The sequence below is a fragment of the Lipotes vexillifer genome, unplaced genomic scaffold, assembly GCF_000442215.2.
Source record: "Lipotes vexillifer unplaced genomic scaffold, Lipotes_vexillifer_v1.1 scaffold53, whole genome shotgun sequence".
Taxonomy (NCBI): Eukaryota; Metazoa; Chordata; class Mammalia; order Artiodactyla; family Lipotidae; genus Lipotes; species Lipotes vexillifer.
This window is the reverse complement of record NW_006791814.1, coordinates 4,647,084-4,662,900: the sequence shown is the minus strand read 5'-3', so window position 1 is coordinate 4,662,900 and position 15,817 is coordinate 4,647,084. Positions and strand designations below refer to the sequence as shown.

The 15,817-nt window shown below is 49.2% G+C and overlaps 1 protein-coding gene across 5 annotated transcripts; it reads right to left on the bottom strand.

The window, feature by feature from the left end:
* Positions 1 to 3,956: 3,956 nt before the first annotated feature.
* On the bottom strand, positions 3,957 to 15,810 carry PIGT (phosphatidylinositol glycan anchor biosynthesis class T). 5 transcript variants are annotated; one of them, XM_007464792.1, is made up of 12 exons: positions 15,599 to 15,802; positions 14,869 to 15,046; positions 12,968 to 13,095; positions 12,565 to 12,665; positions 12,324 to 12,410; positions 11,708 to 11,795; positions 11,502 to 11,599; positions 11,229 to 11,394; positions 10,347 to 10,547; positions 5,491 to 5,656; positions 5,291 to 5,374; positions 3,957 to 4,627 (listed from the first exon to the last, which is right to left on the bottom strand). In XM_007464792.1, exons 1-12 carry the CDS (start codon positions 15,783 to 15,785, stop codon positions 4,375 to 4,377), a joined length of 1,737 nt encoding a protein of 578 aa, XP_007464854.1. In that variant the 5' UTR covers positions 15,786 to 15,802; the 3' UTR covers positions 3,957 to 4,374. The 5 variants fall into 5 exon arrangements, with proteins under 5 accessions (XP_007464854.1, XP_007464858.1, XP_007464857.1 ...); XM_007464796.1 differs by lacking the exon at positions 14,869 to 15,046 and having other exon boundaries at positions 4,060 to 4,627; positions 15,599 to 15,789; XM_007464793.1 differs by lacking the exon at positions 12,968 to 13,095 and having other exon boundaries at positions 4,375 to 4,627; positions 14,909 to 15,046; positions 15,599 to 15,789.
* Between the last annotated feature and the right edge of the window lie 7 nt (positions 15,811 to 15,817).

Genomic DNA, 15,817 nt, shown 5'->3' with positions numbered 1-15,817 from the left:
ACAGGGAGCTGGCTGTCATCTCCATTACAGAGACCAAGGTCAAGAGAAGGTGAAGGTGATACCTGCACGTTCCCAGGCCTTGACCGAAAGCTGGCTCGGCTGCCATTCCTGCGCAGAGGCCCTGTTCTGAGCCCATCCTGTAACCCTCCGGGACTGAGTCAATGAAGTGTTCAAAGTTGATGTGACCTGAAGCCTTCCTACAAGGGCCCTGGGCCTGTCCTCCAAAACTGCTCACAGCCACAGGGGCAATCAAATCTGCGTCACCCCCACCCCAACCTCCTTCAGACCCGCATTGCCCTGTGTCCCCAGAATGAAGATGAGGACAGAGGACACAAGTTCCCTATCGCCAGGGGTCCTCATGCAAAGCCAGACTGAATGGAAATCTGGGGACCTTGAGTGTCTGTCCCTAGATCCTGGCCTGTTGCTCTTTCCTGCCCGGGGCTGCAGGTTGAGCCAGAGGTTCTTCCTGTCCAGCAGGAACCATGGCCTGGAGGAGTGTGGAGAGGGGTGGAAATTCAGGGAATCTTGGCCAGCTAGGGTGGCACTCCCCTCTCCACCCAGAGGGATACTGGAAAAATGAAATTTATACATATTTTTTAAATTGTGGTAAAATACATACAACATGAAATTTACCATTTTAACCATTTCTAAGTGTACAACTTAGTGGCATTATGTATACTCACGCTGTTGTGCTAACATGACCACCACCCACCTCCAGAACTTTTTCATCTTCCCAAACTGAAACTTGTACCCATTAAAAATTAACTCCTCTTTCCCCCTCCCTGCAATCCTTGGACACCACCGCTCTAATTTCCATCTCTGTGAGTTTGCTCTAGGAACCTCATGTAAGTGGAATCACACAGTATTTGTCCCTTCGTGACTGGCTTGTTTCACTTAGCATCATGTCCTCAAGGTTCATCCATGTTGTAGCCTGTATCAAAATTTCCTTCCTTTTTTGGTTTTTGTTCTTTTTGTTTGCTTTTGTTTTGTTTTCGCTGCTCCGCACAGCATGAGGGATCTTAGTTCCCCAACCAGGGATTGAACCTGTGCCCCCTGCAGTGCAAGCGCGGAGTCCTAACCACTGGACCGCCAGAGAATTCCCAAAAGTTCCTTCCTTTTAAAGACTAAATAATATTCCACTCTTATATACGTTTTTGAAAACCAGACAGGTCTGCCTGACCACCATGCCCACCACCCCCTGTAACTGTCTCCTCCTGTCCTGCGTCTAATCTAACCACTTCCTCTTGCTGAAAGGGAAACTGCTGCCCAAAGTCAAAGAGCAATACTAGAAGCCAGAACCTGGAATCTCTAGACTAGATCCCTGTCCTGGTGATGTCACTGGTACCCTTGGTGTGCCCTTCCCACCTCCATCCCCTTCAGATATCCTATTGCCCAGGAACCAATCTAGATCATGTGAAATCACATCAGGAAGGACATGCTGAGTAGCCAGCCTTGCCCTAGGCTCAAAGTGGGAATCCAAAGTTGAATGGACTGGGACTTCCCTGGTGGTCCAGTGGTTAAGACTTCGCCTTCCAATGCAGGGGGTGCGGGTTTGATCCCTGGTCAGGGAGCTAATATCCCACATGTCTCATGGCCAAAAAACCAAAACATAAAACAGAAGCAGTACTGTAACAAATTCAATAAAGACTAAAAAAAAAAAAAATGGTCCACATCAAAAAAAAAAATCTTAAAAAAAAAAAAAAGTTGAATGGACCCTCGGGCTTTATCAAAGGCCTGAAATACTTAAATTAAATAGACATGAGTACATATATATTTGAGACAAAGGGCATGCTATTCTCTTTATTTCCCCACTCTCTTTCGTGTTCTGAACTGTTACCAGAGACTGAGCTCTGGAAGATAAGAGTGAGGGTACCCTTAACGACATGCCAGGCATTGTTCCAGACACTGCAGCTACAAAAGACAAATCCTGGCCCTTACAGAGAGTAATCGTTAATAAACAAGATAAGTAAGACACACAGCACATTAGATGGTGATGAGGGCTACAGAGGAAAACAAGATAGGCAAGTGGTGAGCTAGTAGCTGGAGCAGCAATTTAAAATCGGATTGGCCAGGAAGACCTCATCAATAACTCGATGGTGGAGGTGGTGGAGAGGAGTTGGATTCTGCATTTATTTTGAAGGGAGAGCAAACAGATTTGTTGACAGAGCACAGTGGGGAATGAAAAGAAGGATCAAGGATGAGTCAAGGTTTCTGGCCTGGACAACTGGAATGATGAGAGCTGCCATTAGGAAAGATGAGCTGACGATGGGTGAGCATGTTTGGGGTGGGGGTGGAGATTATCAGAAGTTTGGTTTTGGGGATATTGAATTTGAGATGCCTTTAGACATCCAAGTGGAGATGGCAAGTAGGCAGCTGGGTAAATGAATCTGGAATTCAGGGAGGAGGTCTAGACTAAAGATATGGGGTGCTGTCTGTACACAGATTACATAAGACATGGTAGTGGAGGGTATTTCTAGGTGCTGACTTGGCTGGGGGTATAAAAGTCAGCTAGGCCACAACTCTGCTCTTCTGACTTGGCAGACACCCTGCTCCATGCAGGCAGCCAAGACCACTTCCCTTATCTACCCACCTGCATTCTTGCCTCACTTACACTCTGCGTATTTACTGCCTGGAAGTCAGCTTGAGTACAAGCATCTTGACCCAGTTGCTCCCATGGTCTGGACTAGCTCACTCACATCACCTCCCTTCCTAGACACACACACACGTCGTTTGTATGTTCTAGAGGCTCTTGGAAAACCTTCAGAGGTAACCTGAACAGCCCCATCTATGTTAGCTGTACAGACATGACCAATCCTACTGTGTTAAAGACTCTGCGCTCATACTTGTGGGGTTTCTAGAAAGCCCCTCACCCTACCCATCCCTACCTCTAGACCTCAGACCCCAAGCCAGAATAGCCCACACCCATTCATACATTTACGTCTGTTGACTGAGCACTTACAACTTGTCCTGAGTGCAGTCAGGTCCAGATGGAGGACAGCCCCTGTGCCTCCAGGAAGCGCCTAGTCTAATGGAAGTTAAAGGACAGTAACAGCCAGGGTGATAAGGAACATGAAAGCTAAGTCCAAGGAGGGGAGGGGCACACAGCAGCTCGGTGTATCAGGGAAGACTTCCTGGAGGAAGCAACATCTCACCTGGTTTTGTAAGTCAGAGTGAACCTAGCAGTTGAGCGGGGCATGTGGTTGGTGGAGCAGGGCATTCTGTTTCATGGGCAATCCACCAAACCACTATGATGGGAGAACTGGGGGAGGGAGGGGCAGACCACAAGTAGCTTATACAGTTGATGCCAAGTGTGTCAGAAGAAGAGACAGACGATGGGGGCAGGGCAGACATCTGCCTAAGGACTTGTTTTACAGGAATCCAGGGTTATACGACCAGGAGAGGTAGGCAAGGGTGGGCTTCAAAGCCTGTGGGTAGTCTAAGGACCACCTGCAACAGAAGCTCCAGAGGAGCCTGATAAAAACATAAAAACTCGAAGTCTAGGCTACACCCAGAACGACTGAATTCACAGGGTCTGGACCCCAGGAATCTGCACTATTTCACAAGAGCCCCAGATGATTCTAATACACAGTCTGGTTGGAAAACCACCACACAGAGTTCTTCCATCTCTCCAGCCCTACCCTTGGTGATAGGGGACTGGTTCTCAGGGCTCCTAAAAGGCGCAGGATGATTCATTTTCATGATCATGGAAATGCTGATGTAAAACACTCCCAGCCAAACCCAGGGAGTTCTGGGAATTACAGTCAGACATGGTGGGCGGGGAGGGAAGCAGGAGACGAGAAGGAATTTCTGGCAGGGGTGGGAGGAGGTAGGGGAATTTTATTTGGTTGTTTCTTTGGTGGGGAGGAGGGGATGGGGTAGGAGGTCCTGTTCAGGCACCCAGCAAACATGCCCTAGCCCCCAGCTCTTCCCAGGCCTCAGGGACAGGAGGCAAAGAACCAAGGAAATAGGCACTTTTTATTCCACACCCAGTGAACTCCACCTACCGCACGATACGAATTCCTCAGCACATCCTATTATCCAGGCCACCGTATAACAGAACTTTCTGCAGTGATGGAAACATCTGTCCTCGCTGCCCAGTACTGCAGCTGCCGATCACTTTTGGTTACTGAGCACTTGAAATGGGGCTAGTACGGCTGAGGAAGTACACTTTCAATTTCAATTAATTGCAATTCAAACACACATCCGGCTCGTGGCTACTGTCCTGATAGCGCCACTCGAGGCCCTGGCCCAACCCAGGGGTCAGCTTGGTTCAAAAGCTGCCTCAGGGAAGGGCACGCGGCAGAAGCAGCCCTGGGGGTCAGTCACCACCCACCTCGGAGAGAAGTAGCAGCCCAGCTGTGAGGAGGGTGCACCTCAGAGCGGGGGGACGCCTCGGGCGCGCCGGATGAGGTTGGCCAGCCGCCTGGCCAGGCCGCCCTTGCTGGGCTCCTCAATCTGGAAGGTTCGGGTGAGGAGGTTGTAGAAGGAGCCGTAGCACACGGCCACCACTGTGCACGTGAGGCAGATGACATTGTAGGGCATGCTGAAGTCCGGCGTGGGCAGGCTCACCAGCAGTGGCTCCGTGTAGAGCCGCACGAAGTGGCTGGAGCTGCCGGAGGCTGGGAAGCTGGGGGTTGGGAGGGAGAGGTGAGGCTGGACCGGCTGCTACCCCGCGCCGTCTCACCACCCCCTCCTCGGGCCGCACTGGGCCAGTCTTGGCAGTAAGGGTTTTCAAAGTCTTCTTAGCCTCAAAGGCTTTTAAAGCTCAACACAGAAATCTGATCACAGGAGAGCAGCTCCGGTGTGCTGAGGGAGAGGGAAGGGGCCCTACCTTCGCTTGGCTGCCTTTTCCTTAGCCTTCTGGTCTCAGCCTAAAGGCCATCTCCTCAAAGCAGCCTTCCTGAATGACCCACCAGACTACTCCCCAGTGACCCTAGCAGCTCCCCTCTACACTGAGCACAAGAAGGGCAGGGGCAAGTCTGTTTTGTTTACTGTGGTACACATGGTGCTCTCTGAAGTACCTGGCATCTGATAAGCGTTCAATTAGATATTTGTTAAGAGAAATAATGAGTAAACTTGGGCTATACATACTGCGCTTCTCACCTATTGATTCTCCTAGAAGCTCTTTAGGATCATTCCATAAAGACTGTACAAATACTAGAGACCACTAGGATTTTAATTAGGACTGAGGGAACCTACTCATTACTTTGGAAGAGGCAGCATCTAGCCCCAGCCCAGCCCGCAGGAACCTGATCGTCTATGCTGGTGTCACAGCTGAGGTCACACTTACAGGGTGTTGAAGAGGGGACTCTCTTCCCAGTCCACGGGTTGGGCGGCCACCTCGCTGGGCACGAGGGCACTGAGGACAGATGGGCTGCAGAGAAGCAGATAGATATTCTGTGAGCCATGTTCCTCACGGCTCCTCCATCAAGGGTAAGTGGCAGAGAGGGTGGGTCAGGAGGGTAGGGGCAGGAGGTCGGGGGAGCCCACCTGACATAGAAGCCATGGTTGGGGTCCGGGGTGTACTCGGTCCACTTAAGCAGCGCCCGCTCAAACTGGATGGAGACCTTGGTGACCGAGCTGGCCGGTAGCTGAATCAGCATCTCCAGGAGGTGGGGCTGCATCCGGTCCTGGGCAGGCTGGTAGTGGATGTAACCTGGGGGACAGGTAGGGGCCACCCATAGCTCTTTTTTTGTTAGTTAGTTAGTTAGTTAGTTAGTTATGGCTGCATTGGGCCTGTGTCGCTGCATGCAGGCTTTCTCTAGTTGCAGCGAGCGGGGGCTAATCTTCATTGTGGTGCGTGGCCTTCTCATTGAGGTGGCTTCTCTTGTTGCGGAGCACAGGCTCTAGGCGCGTGGGCTTCAGTAGTTGTGGCTCATGGGCTCTACAGCGCAGGCTCAGTAGTTGTGGCGCACGGGCTTAGCTGCTCCGCGGCATGTGGGGCCTTCCCGGACCAGGGCTCGAACCCGTGTCCCCTGCATTGGCAGGCAGATTCTTAACCACTGCGCCACCAGGGAAATCCCACCCATAGCTCTTTCCTGGGCTCAGACTACCTGCACCTCTCATCCCTACCTATCAAGGCCTTGGGGCCTGGATCGGGGTGCCCAGAAGGAGGGCTTTGGATCACAGAAGCCAGGCAGGCTCACAGGAGGGAGGAGGATCACAGAAAAGGGAAAAGGTGTTTCCAGGGCAGCCGCCATCCCAGGACGTGTTCAACCTAATCCATCTTCACATCATGAAAACTGGGCCACCAGACATCAGGTGCCTCATGTGATGCGAAAGGGAGTCCACAGAACCACCTGGGAAGTTTTCTTGCCAAAAATATAAGACCTGAATCTAATCAAATTTCTAAATCTAACCACTGATACTCAAGAATACACAAGGGACAGAGGAACATGTTAAACATGGGCAAATCCAGAATGTAGAACATCCTATACAACAAATGACCCAGTTTTGCCAACAAAAAAATTAAAAAAAAAAAAAAAAAAAAAAAAAGCCTGGGAACTGTTTTATAGGTTAAAGGAGATCTAAGAGTACCACACTAATCAAGATGTGAATAACAAGGGAAATGGGGGTGAGGGGGAGTGTATACGGGAGCCCTATACTTTCTGCTCAACTTCTCTATAAACCTAAAACCTAAAAGTCTATTACCTTAAAAAAGAGAGGGAGAGAAACTTAAGAGCATATCAAGCAAATGTAATGTGACGAGGTTACTTTGTTCCAATTCAAACAAACCAACTATAAAATTATTTTCAAGAACACTGGGGAAACAGGAGTGACAATGATAGATTATATATTTGTGTACTTTAGTATTGAAAGGTGGATTGATACAATGTCTAGAATTTAAGATACTCCAGCAGAAACATAACCAAACCAAAAAATAAATAAATAAAGGGAGAGATGAAACAAAAATGACGGGAAGCTGTGGAACAGAATAGAGAGCTCAGAAATGAACCCACACTTAATGGGCAATTAATCTATGACAAAGGAGGCAAGGATATACAATGAGGAAAAGACAGCCCCTTCAATAAATGGTATTGGTAAAACTAGATAGCTACATGCAAAAGAATCAAACTGGACTACTTTCTCACACCATATACAAAAAAAAACCTCAAAGTGGATCAAAGACTTAAATGTAAAACCTGAAATGATAAAACTTCTAGAAGAAAACATAGGCAGTATGCTCTTAGACCTGGCAATATTTTGGGGGGTATGTCTCCTCGGGCAAGGAAAACAAAAGCAAAAATAAACAAATGAGGTTACATTAAATTAAAAAGCTTTTGCACAGCAAAGGAAACTATCAACAAAATGAAAAGATAGCCTACTGAATGGGAAAGGTATTTGCAAACGATATATCCGATACGGGGTTAATATGCAAATTACACAAAGAACACATACAACTCAATGTAAAAAAAACCCCAAAAATCACAAACTGGGCAGAGGACCTGAATAGACATTTTTCCAAAGAAGACATACAGATGGCCAACAGGCACACAAAAAAATGTTCAACATCACTGATCATCAGGGAAATGCAAATCAAAACCACAATGAGATTATCACCTCACACCTGTCAGAATGGCTATCATCAAAAAGACAGCAAACAGGGACTTCCCTGGTGGCACAGTCGTTAAGAATCCACCTGCCAATGCAGGGGACACGGGTTCGAGCCCTGGTCTGGGAAGATCCCACGTGCTGTGGAACGACTAAGCCCGCGCACCACAACTACTGAGCCTGAGCTCTAGAGCCCACAAGCTACAACTACTGAGCCCAGGTGCCACAACTACTGTAGCCTGTGACCCACAACAACTGAGCCCACAAGCCACAACTACTGAGCCCGTGAGCCACAGCTACTGAAAACCATGTGCCTAGAGCCCATGCTCTGCAACAAGAGAAGCCACCGCAATGAGAAGCCCACGCACTGCAACGAAGAGTAGCCCCCACTTACCACAACTAGAGAAAAGCCCGTGTGCAGCCACAAAGACCCAACGGAGACAAAAAAAAAAAAAAAAAGACAACTAATGACAAGTGTTGGTGAGTATGTGGAGAAAAGGGTACCCCGGTGCACTGCGTTGGGAACGTAAATTGGTGTAGCCACTATGGAAAACAGCAGGGAGAGTCCTCAAAAAATTAAAAATAGAACTACCATACAATCCAGCAATTCCACTCATTGGTATTTATCTGAAGAAAATGAAAACATTAATTCAAAAAGATATATGCACCCCAACGTTTACTGAAACATTATTCACAATAGTCAAGATATGGAAACAACATACGTGCCCATCGATAGACAAATGGATAAAGAAGATGTGGTACATATAAACAATGGAATATAAGCCATAAAAAAGAAGGAAATCACTACATTTGCAACAACATGGAAGGACCTAGAGGATCTTATGCTAAGTAAGGTAAATCAGACAAAGACAAATACTGTATGATATCACTTATACGTGGACTCTAAAAAATAAAAACAAATGAACGAACATAACCAAACAGAAACAGTCAGAGATACAGAGAACAAACAGGTGGTTGCCAGAGGCTGGGGGGGTGGCGGGGGAGGAGAGAAATAGGTGAGGGAGAGTAAGAGGTACAAATTTTCAGTTGCGAAATAAATGAATCACAGGTATGAAATGCACAGTGTGGGGAATATAGTCAATAACTACGTATAATATTTGTATGGTGACAGATGGTAACTAGACTCATCATGACAGTCATTTTGAAATGTACAGAAACACTGAATCACTATGTTATGCACCAGGAACTAACATAGTGTTATAGGTCAATTATACTTCAAAAATAAACAAAAAAGGGGACTTCCCTGGTGGTCCAGTGGCTAAGGCTCCGCGCTCCCAATGCAGGGGGCCCGGGTTCCATCCCTGGTCAGGGAACTAGACCCCACATGCCGCAACTAAGAGTTCGCATGCTGCAACTAAAGGTCCTGCATGCCGCAACGAAGATCCCGCACACGGCAACAAAGATCCTGCGTGCCGCAACTAAGACCCACTGCAGCCAAATAAATAAATAAATAAATAAATAAATATTTAAAATAAAGAAATAAATGAACTCATAGAAAAAGAGATCAGATTTGTTGTTACTAGAGGTGAGGGGTAGGGGGAAGGGGAATTGGATGAAGGCAGTCAAAAGGCACAGTCTTCGAGTTCTAAGATAAGAATCAGGGATGTCATGTACCACGTGGTAAATATAATAGGCACTGTTGTACATTATGTATGAAAGCTGTTATGAGTAAATCCTAAGAGTCCTCATCACAAGGAAAAAACAATTTTTTTCTATTTCTTTAATTCTGTATCTGTACAAGATGGTGGGTGTTCACTAAACTTACTGTGGTCATCATTTCATGATAGATGTAGGTTAAATGGGTATGCTGAACACCTTGAACTTATAATGTGCTATATGTCAATTATATCTCAATAAAACTGGAAGAAAGACATCAACAACAACAACAAACAAAAAATAGTATATGAAGCTGGAGACTGCTGAGGCTGGATAATGGGTACATGGGGGGTTCATTACACTATTCCATTTGGGTATGCGTTTGAAATTTTCCAGAGCAAACGGTTAAAAAAACAAAAGAAAGAAACAAAAAAACCAAAAACCCTACAAAATACATTGGTAGGATGTTCGAAGTAGAGACTTTGAAGGTGGTACAGATAGTGGGGCTGAAAATAAGTAAAACTATTAACCACAGGCTTGAAAATATGGGAAACAACAGAGGGGTTTAGAGAAGATGGTAAGTCTAGCTGTTTGGGATGTGCTGTAACCTCTTCCTAGGAAGTCGTCTTCTGTATTACTAGTCTCCCTCCACTCCAAATGAAAACAAGTGCTTTTGTGCTATGCCTGGCATCTCTTAGAAAGCACTCAGTAAATATTAACTCCTCCTTAGAAAAATAATAGAAAATAAAAACAAATTTTAAAAATCACACCTCTTTACCCCACCCGAGGAAGCAAAACCATCTATTCTAGCTGTTACCTTCTTTGTTTCCAGTACTCTGTTTTTCTTGCTAACCCATTCTCCACCTGAAAGAGCCTATGAATCATCAGAAAACAAAAACATGTGCCCAGAGCACCAGGAAGCAAATGAAAAAGATATGGAAACTCCTGCCCTTATCAAGTCCTATTAAGAGTCACCAGAACTATGTGGTTTAACTCTTTTGGCTTTATAAATACTTCCAGATCTGGCATTGGTGAGGTTACCCTTTCCACTTCTCAAACTATTCCTAACTCGTGATGCCTGTATAGACTGCCGAGGCACTTCCGGAATGATGCTGAGAACTGAGGCTTTGGGGGACCTGGAGGGGATGTGGGGGGCTGGGTCGGGACTCGGCACTTACTTGGTTTGTTCTCCTTGCCCTTGGAGGTGATGGTGAGGGTGTGCACGTACAGCCGCAGGTACCAGGGCACAGTGTCCAGCAACAGCACGGGGAAGGCCCGGTACGGGTGGGTGTTATACAGCAGCGTGCTCAGCTCCCCGTTGTGCAGCCCATAGCCGCTCACGTACCGCTGGGCATACAGGAAGGGCATGGGTGGGGCCTCTGTTCAAAGAAAAGTCAACAGTTAACCACTCCTTTAAAAAAAAAAAAAAGCATCACTCCCCACCTTCACTCCCTGGGCCAGGTTCAGAGTCTCAAAGCCAGGGAGGGGAGGGGGTAATGCTTTGCCATCAGAACTGGGAAACCTGCATTCTGGAACCATCCCTGGCTTCCCCAACCCACAGCAATGATAACAGAATTACTAATATTTACTAAGTACTTATACAGGCCGAGCTCTGTGCCCCTTCCAACCCAAACCGAGTGCTCCTCACGATATTCCACATTTTTCCTTGGTAACACTGAACATAATCACAATTGTTTGATGCCTGCTTCAACTATCAGATGTTAATGTTGCTCGAAAGCAGGGTACTTCTGTCTTCAAAAAAAATTTTGTTGACTGAATGAATGAATGCATGATTGACCTCCATGTTTTCCATTAATTACCTCATCTGATCTGCTAGGTATTACTGTCCCCGCTTTCAAGACGAGGCAGTAAGGTCAGGAACCTGCCAAGGGCACAGAGCTTAGAAGAGGTGGAGTTAGAATCAGGACGTCTGACTCAAAGAGTTCTGGGTCTAAACACAAGCCTGTTATCTCGCGGTGAAGAGGCAGGACTGTGAGTCTCAACCACGAGCTGAACCCTCTGTAGCCTATGGGGGCTGCGGCCGCCCACCTCCCACCCACCATTCCCTGGGGGTCTCTTCCACTTGAGCTGGAGGTTGAGGCTGCGCGAGTTGTTGATCACGGCCATGTCCAGCAGGTCGTAGACGGCATAGGTCTTCCGGGTGCCCAGGACGACGTCCTGGTACGTGGTGAGCGGGGGCGGGTACACCTCCAATGTCTCATTGTCCTGGGGACACAACGGCAGGGCTGAGAAGCGAGCGGAGGGGCAGGCTGGCATTGGGGGCTGGGGGTGCTGGTGGTGATGTGTGTGGCTGGAGGCCTTAGTCTTAGTACCTGGCTATAGTTGGTGACGTCCACATAGACTTGGCTCTCCGAAGCCAGGGGGCAGGGCTCTGTGAGGGTTCGGGAGAACATCCGAAAGAGGGACCAGTCTGAGGAGCAGAGAGAGAGGTTGAGCAGGGGCGGGACTAGGCCTGCTCCACGTAGATGGGGTGCGGCTGGCAGTGGGTGGGCAGAGATGGGCTGCCAAGGTAGCTTACCTTGCTTCCCCTGCCCCGTGACGAAGGCGTCAAATACAACGGAAAGGGTCTGCCTCAGCTCCCAGGAGATGCTGGCACAGCGTGCATCCTACCACGAGGGCCAGAAGGCAGCAGTGAGGACCTACCACTCCCCCAGCCACACAGCCCCAGGGACTACTACCCGGACTCAATCCCTTGTCTATTCTGTATCTCCCCATCCATCAATTTGCTACCATCCACTACCGAGCACTTGCCCTTGTGCCAGCAGCTTTATGCGCATCACTGGGATGAACCATCACCGACAACCAGAGGAACTGATACTACTATTATTCTCATTTGACAGATGAGAAAACCAGGGAAATAAAATGACTCACTCAAGGTCAAGTCAGCTGGTGAGTGGCTGAGCTAAGCAGCTGCACCCACACGGCTATCACTCTTAACCACGACGAAGACTGAGTGAATGCTTGCCAGGCAACCACTCGGTTTCCTTGGTGCGGGGCCAGTGCCCCGTATCATCATCATCACATCTCCCACTGACTACTGGCTCAGCCCTCGGTAGACACTGGGCTATGTGCTTTACCTGCACCTTCTCTCAGAGCCCCTGCATGGCCCCCATCGCCTGTTCCCCGTGACTTACTCTGCAAACAGGGCGGATATGCACTGCCTGGGAGTGGTAGCTCGTGTGAAACAGGCGATCGGCCTTCAGCAGCACAGAGAGGCCTGCCTGGAGGAGGTGGCAAGAGAGAAAACGTCAGTGCCCCACACGGCAGGGCACCCGGTCATGGGGCCTAGGTTATCTGTCAGGCAGTGAGGGGGCATCTGCTGACTCCATCCACTCTCTGGGGCTCCTACCTACACTGAGGCCCCTCTGGCCTCACCTTGGAGCTGCAGGGCAAGAGCTTCTTCCACGGGGTGAGGTTCTCGGTGCAGACGACCTCCCGAGGCAGCACCGCATAGCGCAGGAAGGAGTGATCTGTGCCTGAGAGATGGGAGCCTGTCTGGGGAGGCTCTCGGGGCGCCCCTCCTCAGGACCCACACATACTCTCTGGCGCCACCGCCCTAACAGTGTCAGCTCAGGGGGAAGCGGGGAGGACACCCTCCTCCCTTTGGGAGAAGGCAATGTGGAGACAGCAGAGTCTCGGGAAGCCTTCCTCTGGGGCCTGCACACCCAGGGGATTTATGACCTGGCCCCGCTGAGGAAGAAGGAAGCAGAGGGGAAAGGAGGCAAAGGCTTGGGTAGGAGGAACAGGAAGAAGGAAGGGGCCGCGGAGGCTGTCTCACCATTGGCCAGCCCCAGGGGTTTGAAGGAGGCGCTGGGCGTGACTGTGTTGGTGGAGTCAATGAAGTTGAGAGAGGCGCAAAAGATCCCCGAGAGGACGTTACTGAGCTCCTTCCAGGACTTATCCACACTAAACGGAGACACAAACCCACTCACTGTCCTGGGGCTGCGTCTGCTTCCTTCCTCAAAGCCTGCAGCTGGCTGCCAAGCCATGAGGCCAGCCAGCTGCTGGAGCCGGAACTGCCCCGTTCGGCCTGCTTCCTGGGTCTCCCCAATCAGCCCCTTCTTCCTCACTCCCCTCTGGACACCCCTGCATCCCCAGAGGCCTCTGCTTGGGTGGTTCCTCCTCCCGCCTAGTAATGCCCTCCTAATTCCTCTCTGCTCCCCTTCGAAGAGGTTCCCTCCTCCAGGAAGCCTTGCCACCCTCCTCAACCACAGTCTCCTCCTGGGCTGCTGCAGTTCTGACCATCTGAGCCTCTCACCAGGGTCCTCCTGGGAAATGGCTGGGTGGCAACAGCATCTCGTCCTAAGCATCTTTTCTCCTCAACTAGGCTGTGAGCAACCTGAGGACAGGGAGCAAGTCTGGGTCACCCACGTACCTCCCACAATGCTATGCAAAACGCCCCACATGCCAGAGGCTGAGATCAGCTCACTGATCCACCCTGAGGTGTGCTCAGCTGGGCAAAACGACATACTTCCCCGTGAATACCCTGGGTGAGTCCTGGTTCTACGCTCAGGGGTGGGAAGTCTTACATCTACAGAGGCTCACTGAGCAAGGGAAAACAAGCATTCTAGGACCCCACAGAAACATCAAATTAAATTAGACTGTTTTCTTAGAGAAATACCAAAACAGATTTGCTCTTTATACTAATAACAGAATAAAACTCGAATTCTGAACATCACCTCCATATTATAGGTAATTATGAGGGAAGACAGTGACAGCAGAGCAGTTGGGACAAAAGGCAAAGAAGCCAGGGTTCAGACAAGAGAGGAAGCCTTGGCTCCTGTGGGGTTTGCTCCTCATTTGACATCACCTTAGAGCCATCCTGGGGGTTTTCAACAGTCCTCTGTTCAGAGCTTTCCAATTGCTCCAATCCTTAGGCCTCAAATAAAGATTGCAAACTGGAAGCCTGAAAGCTCTACCCAAACCATAACCATGTTTCATTTGACGTGCACAACATTAACCCATGTGGCATTTCTTAAATTTTTTAATTACTTGTTGATACTTAAACTTACCAATTTTCACATTAAAATCCAGATTGCTGGTAACTCTTTAAAAATGAGAGTATCTGACGACCCTAGGCCCCTATTCCCACGTGGCAACAATCCATAGGAGCTGAGTGGCAGCTGTCCTCCCAAGCTCTGCCACAGTCCTCATCACTCCCTATTCTGACTCCAATTTTTTTTTTTTTAATCATACACGTGCTACTGATTTCCCATAGTCAGATTAAGAGGATACTGTGGTCCAACCACAGTACCTAACCACCTCCCTCCGCCCCGCAAATAAAAGCAATTTTTCTAATACAGAGATCTGGTGTCTTGTAGGCCAATTCTAGCCCACATATATTTTGTTTGGCCCTTGTGGCATTTTGTTATTATTATGTGAATGAATGTCTTTTAAAAGGCTATCCAGTTTGCCTACTGCCTTACATCTAAGTAAGCTTCAGATATTTGTTATCTGCCTCTGTAGATATACACATACGCTACCTCAGGTCTGCAAGTATTAGGGGAAGGACGTATATTCAGCCAAGTAAAGAATGCCACTACGTCATAATATTTCTTACTTCCAACGCCATATTTACCCCCATGGAACTGCTGCCCCCAAGGGCAGTAGCAGGAGGACAACACCTGCCCTGCCATGTTCCCACCACGGCCTGCCACAGGCCTCAAGGTGGGCACTCACTCAGTGACGGTGTCTTGGAACCAGGCCCACAGCTCTGCACCTGATGGGGCCTGCAAGAAGGGTGTCCCCCAGTACCGAGTCCTCCAGAAGCCTTGGGTTAAGGACAGGTGCAGCTCCCGTAGAGAATACTTGGAGATCAACTGCCCCAGTGCTTTGGGGAAGAGCCTATAATGAGATACTGGAGAAGGAGGTGCAGGTGAGTGATGATCCTGGGGGGAGGGTTCTCAGCCACCCCAAAGAGACAATACACTCCAGTTCTGGGGTCAGAAGAATCTAGATTCCTGACCAGACGCAGTCACTTACAAGCGATGTGATCTTGGACAGGTGCCTTACCTCTCTATACCTCCAATTTCTTCCTTGTAACCATGCACAAAACGTATCACCGTGCCCAGCACCCACGGTAAACCGTAACCGTCAATAGCATCATCATCAGTGTTGTCAACAGAGGGTTTTAACTAAATGTTTAGAGTGGCAGCCTGGAGCTGCGGAGAGAGCACTGGACTAGAAGTCAGGAAGAGTCACTGCCCCTCTCCGGGGCTCAGTTTCTTCACTGGTATAACGGGATTCTTCAAAAACTATCCCATCCTTCTGCAAGGACCATCTTTGTCAGGCCCCAAGCCCAGGGACCAGAACCTCACCCAGGGATCAGCCCTCGCCCCCAAGGCTAGCCTCCACCCCACTCCCAGCAGGTGCCACAGATATCTTTCTCCCGTCAGCGTCCTCTTCTCACCTTCTTCCCGCTGCAGCTCCGAATCCCAGCGCGTGCGGAACTGGAATGTGGCGGCTACGTCCCCAGAAGGCAGCGGGGTGATGACGAGCTCCTCCCGCAGGCTGTCGCGTGGGGGGTCCGTCTGGCCCCAGACACCCGGCCCGAGAAGCAGCAGCACCAGCAGAGAAAGCGGCGCTGCCGCCGCCATAGCTGCGGCTGTTTCCGCCTCCCAATGGCCCC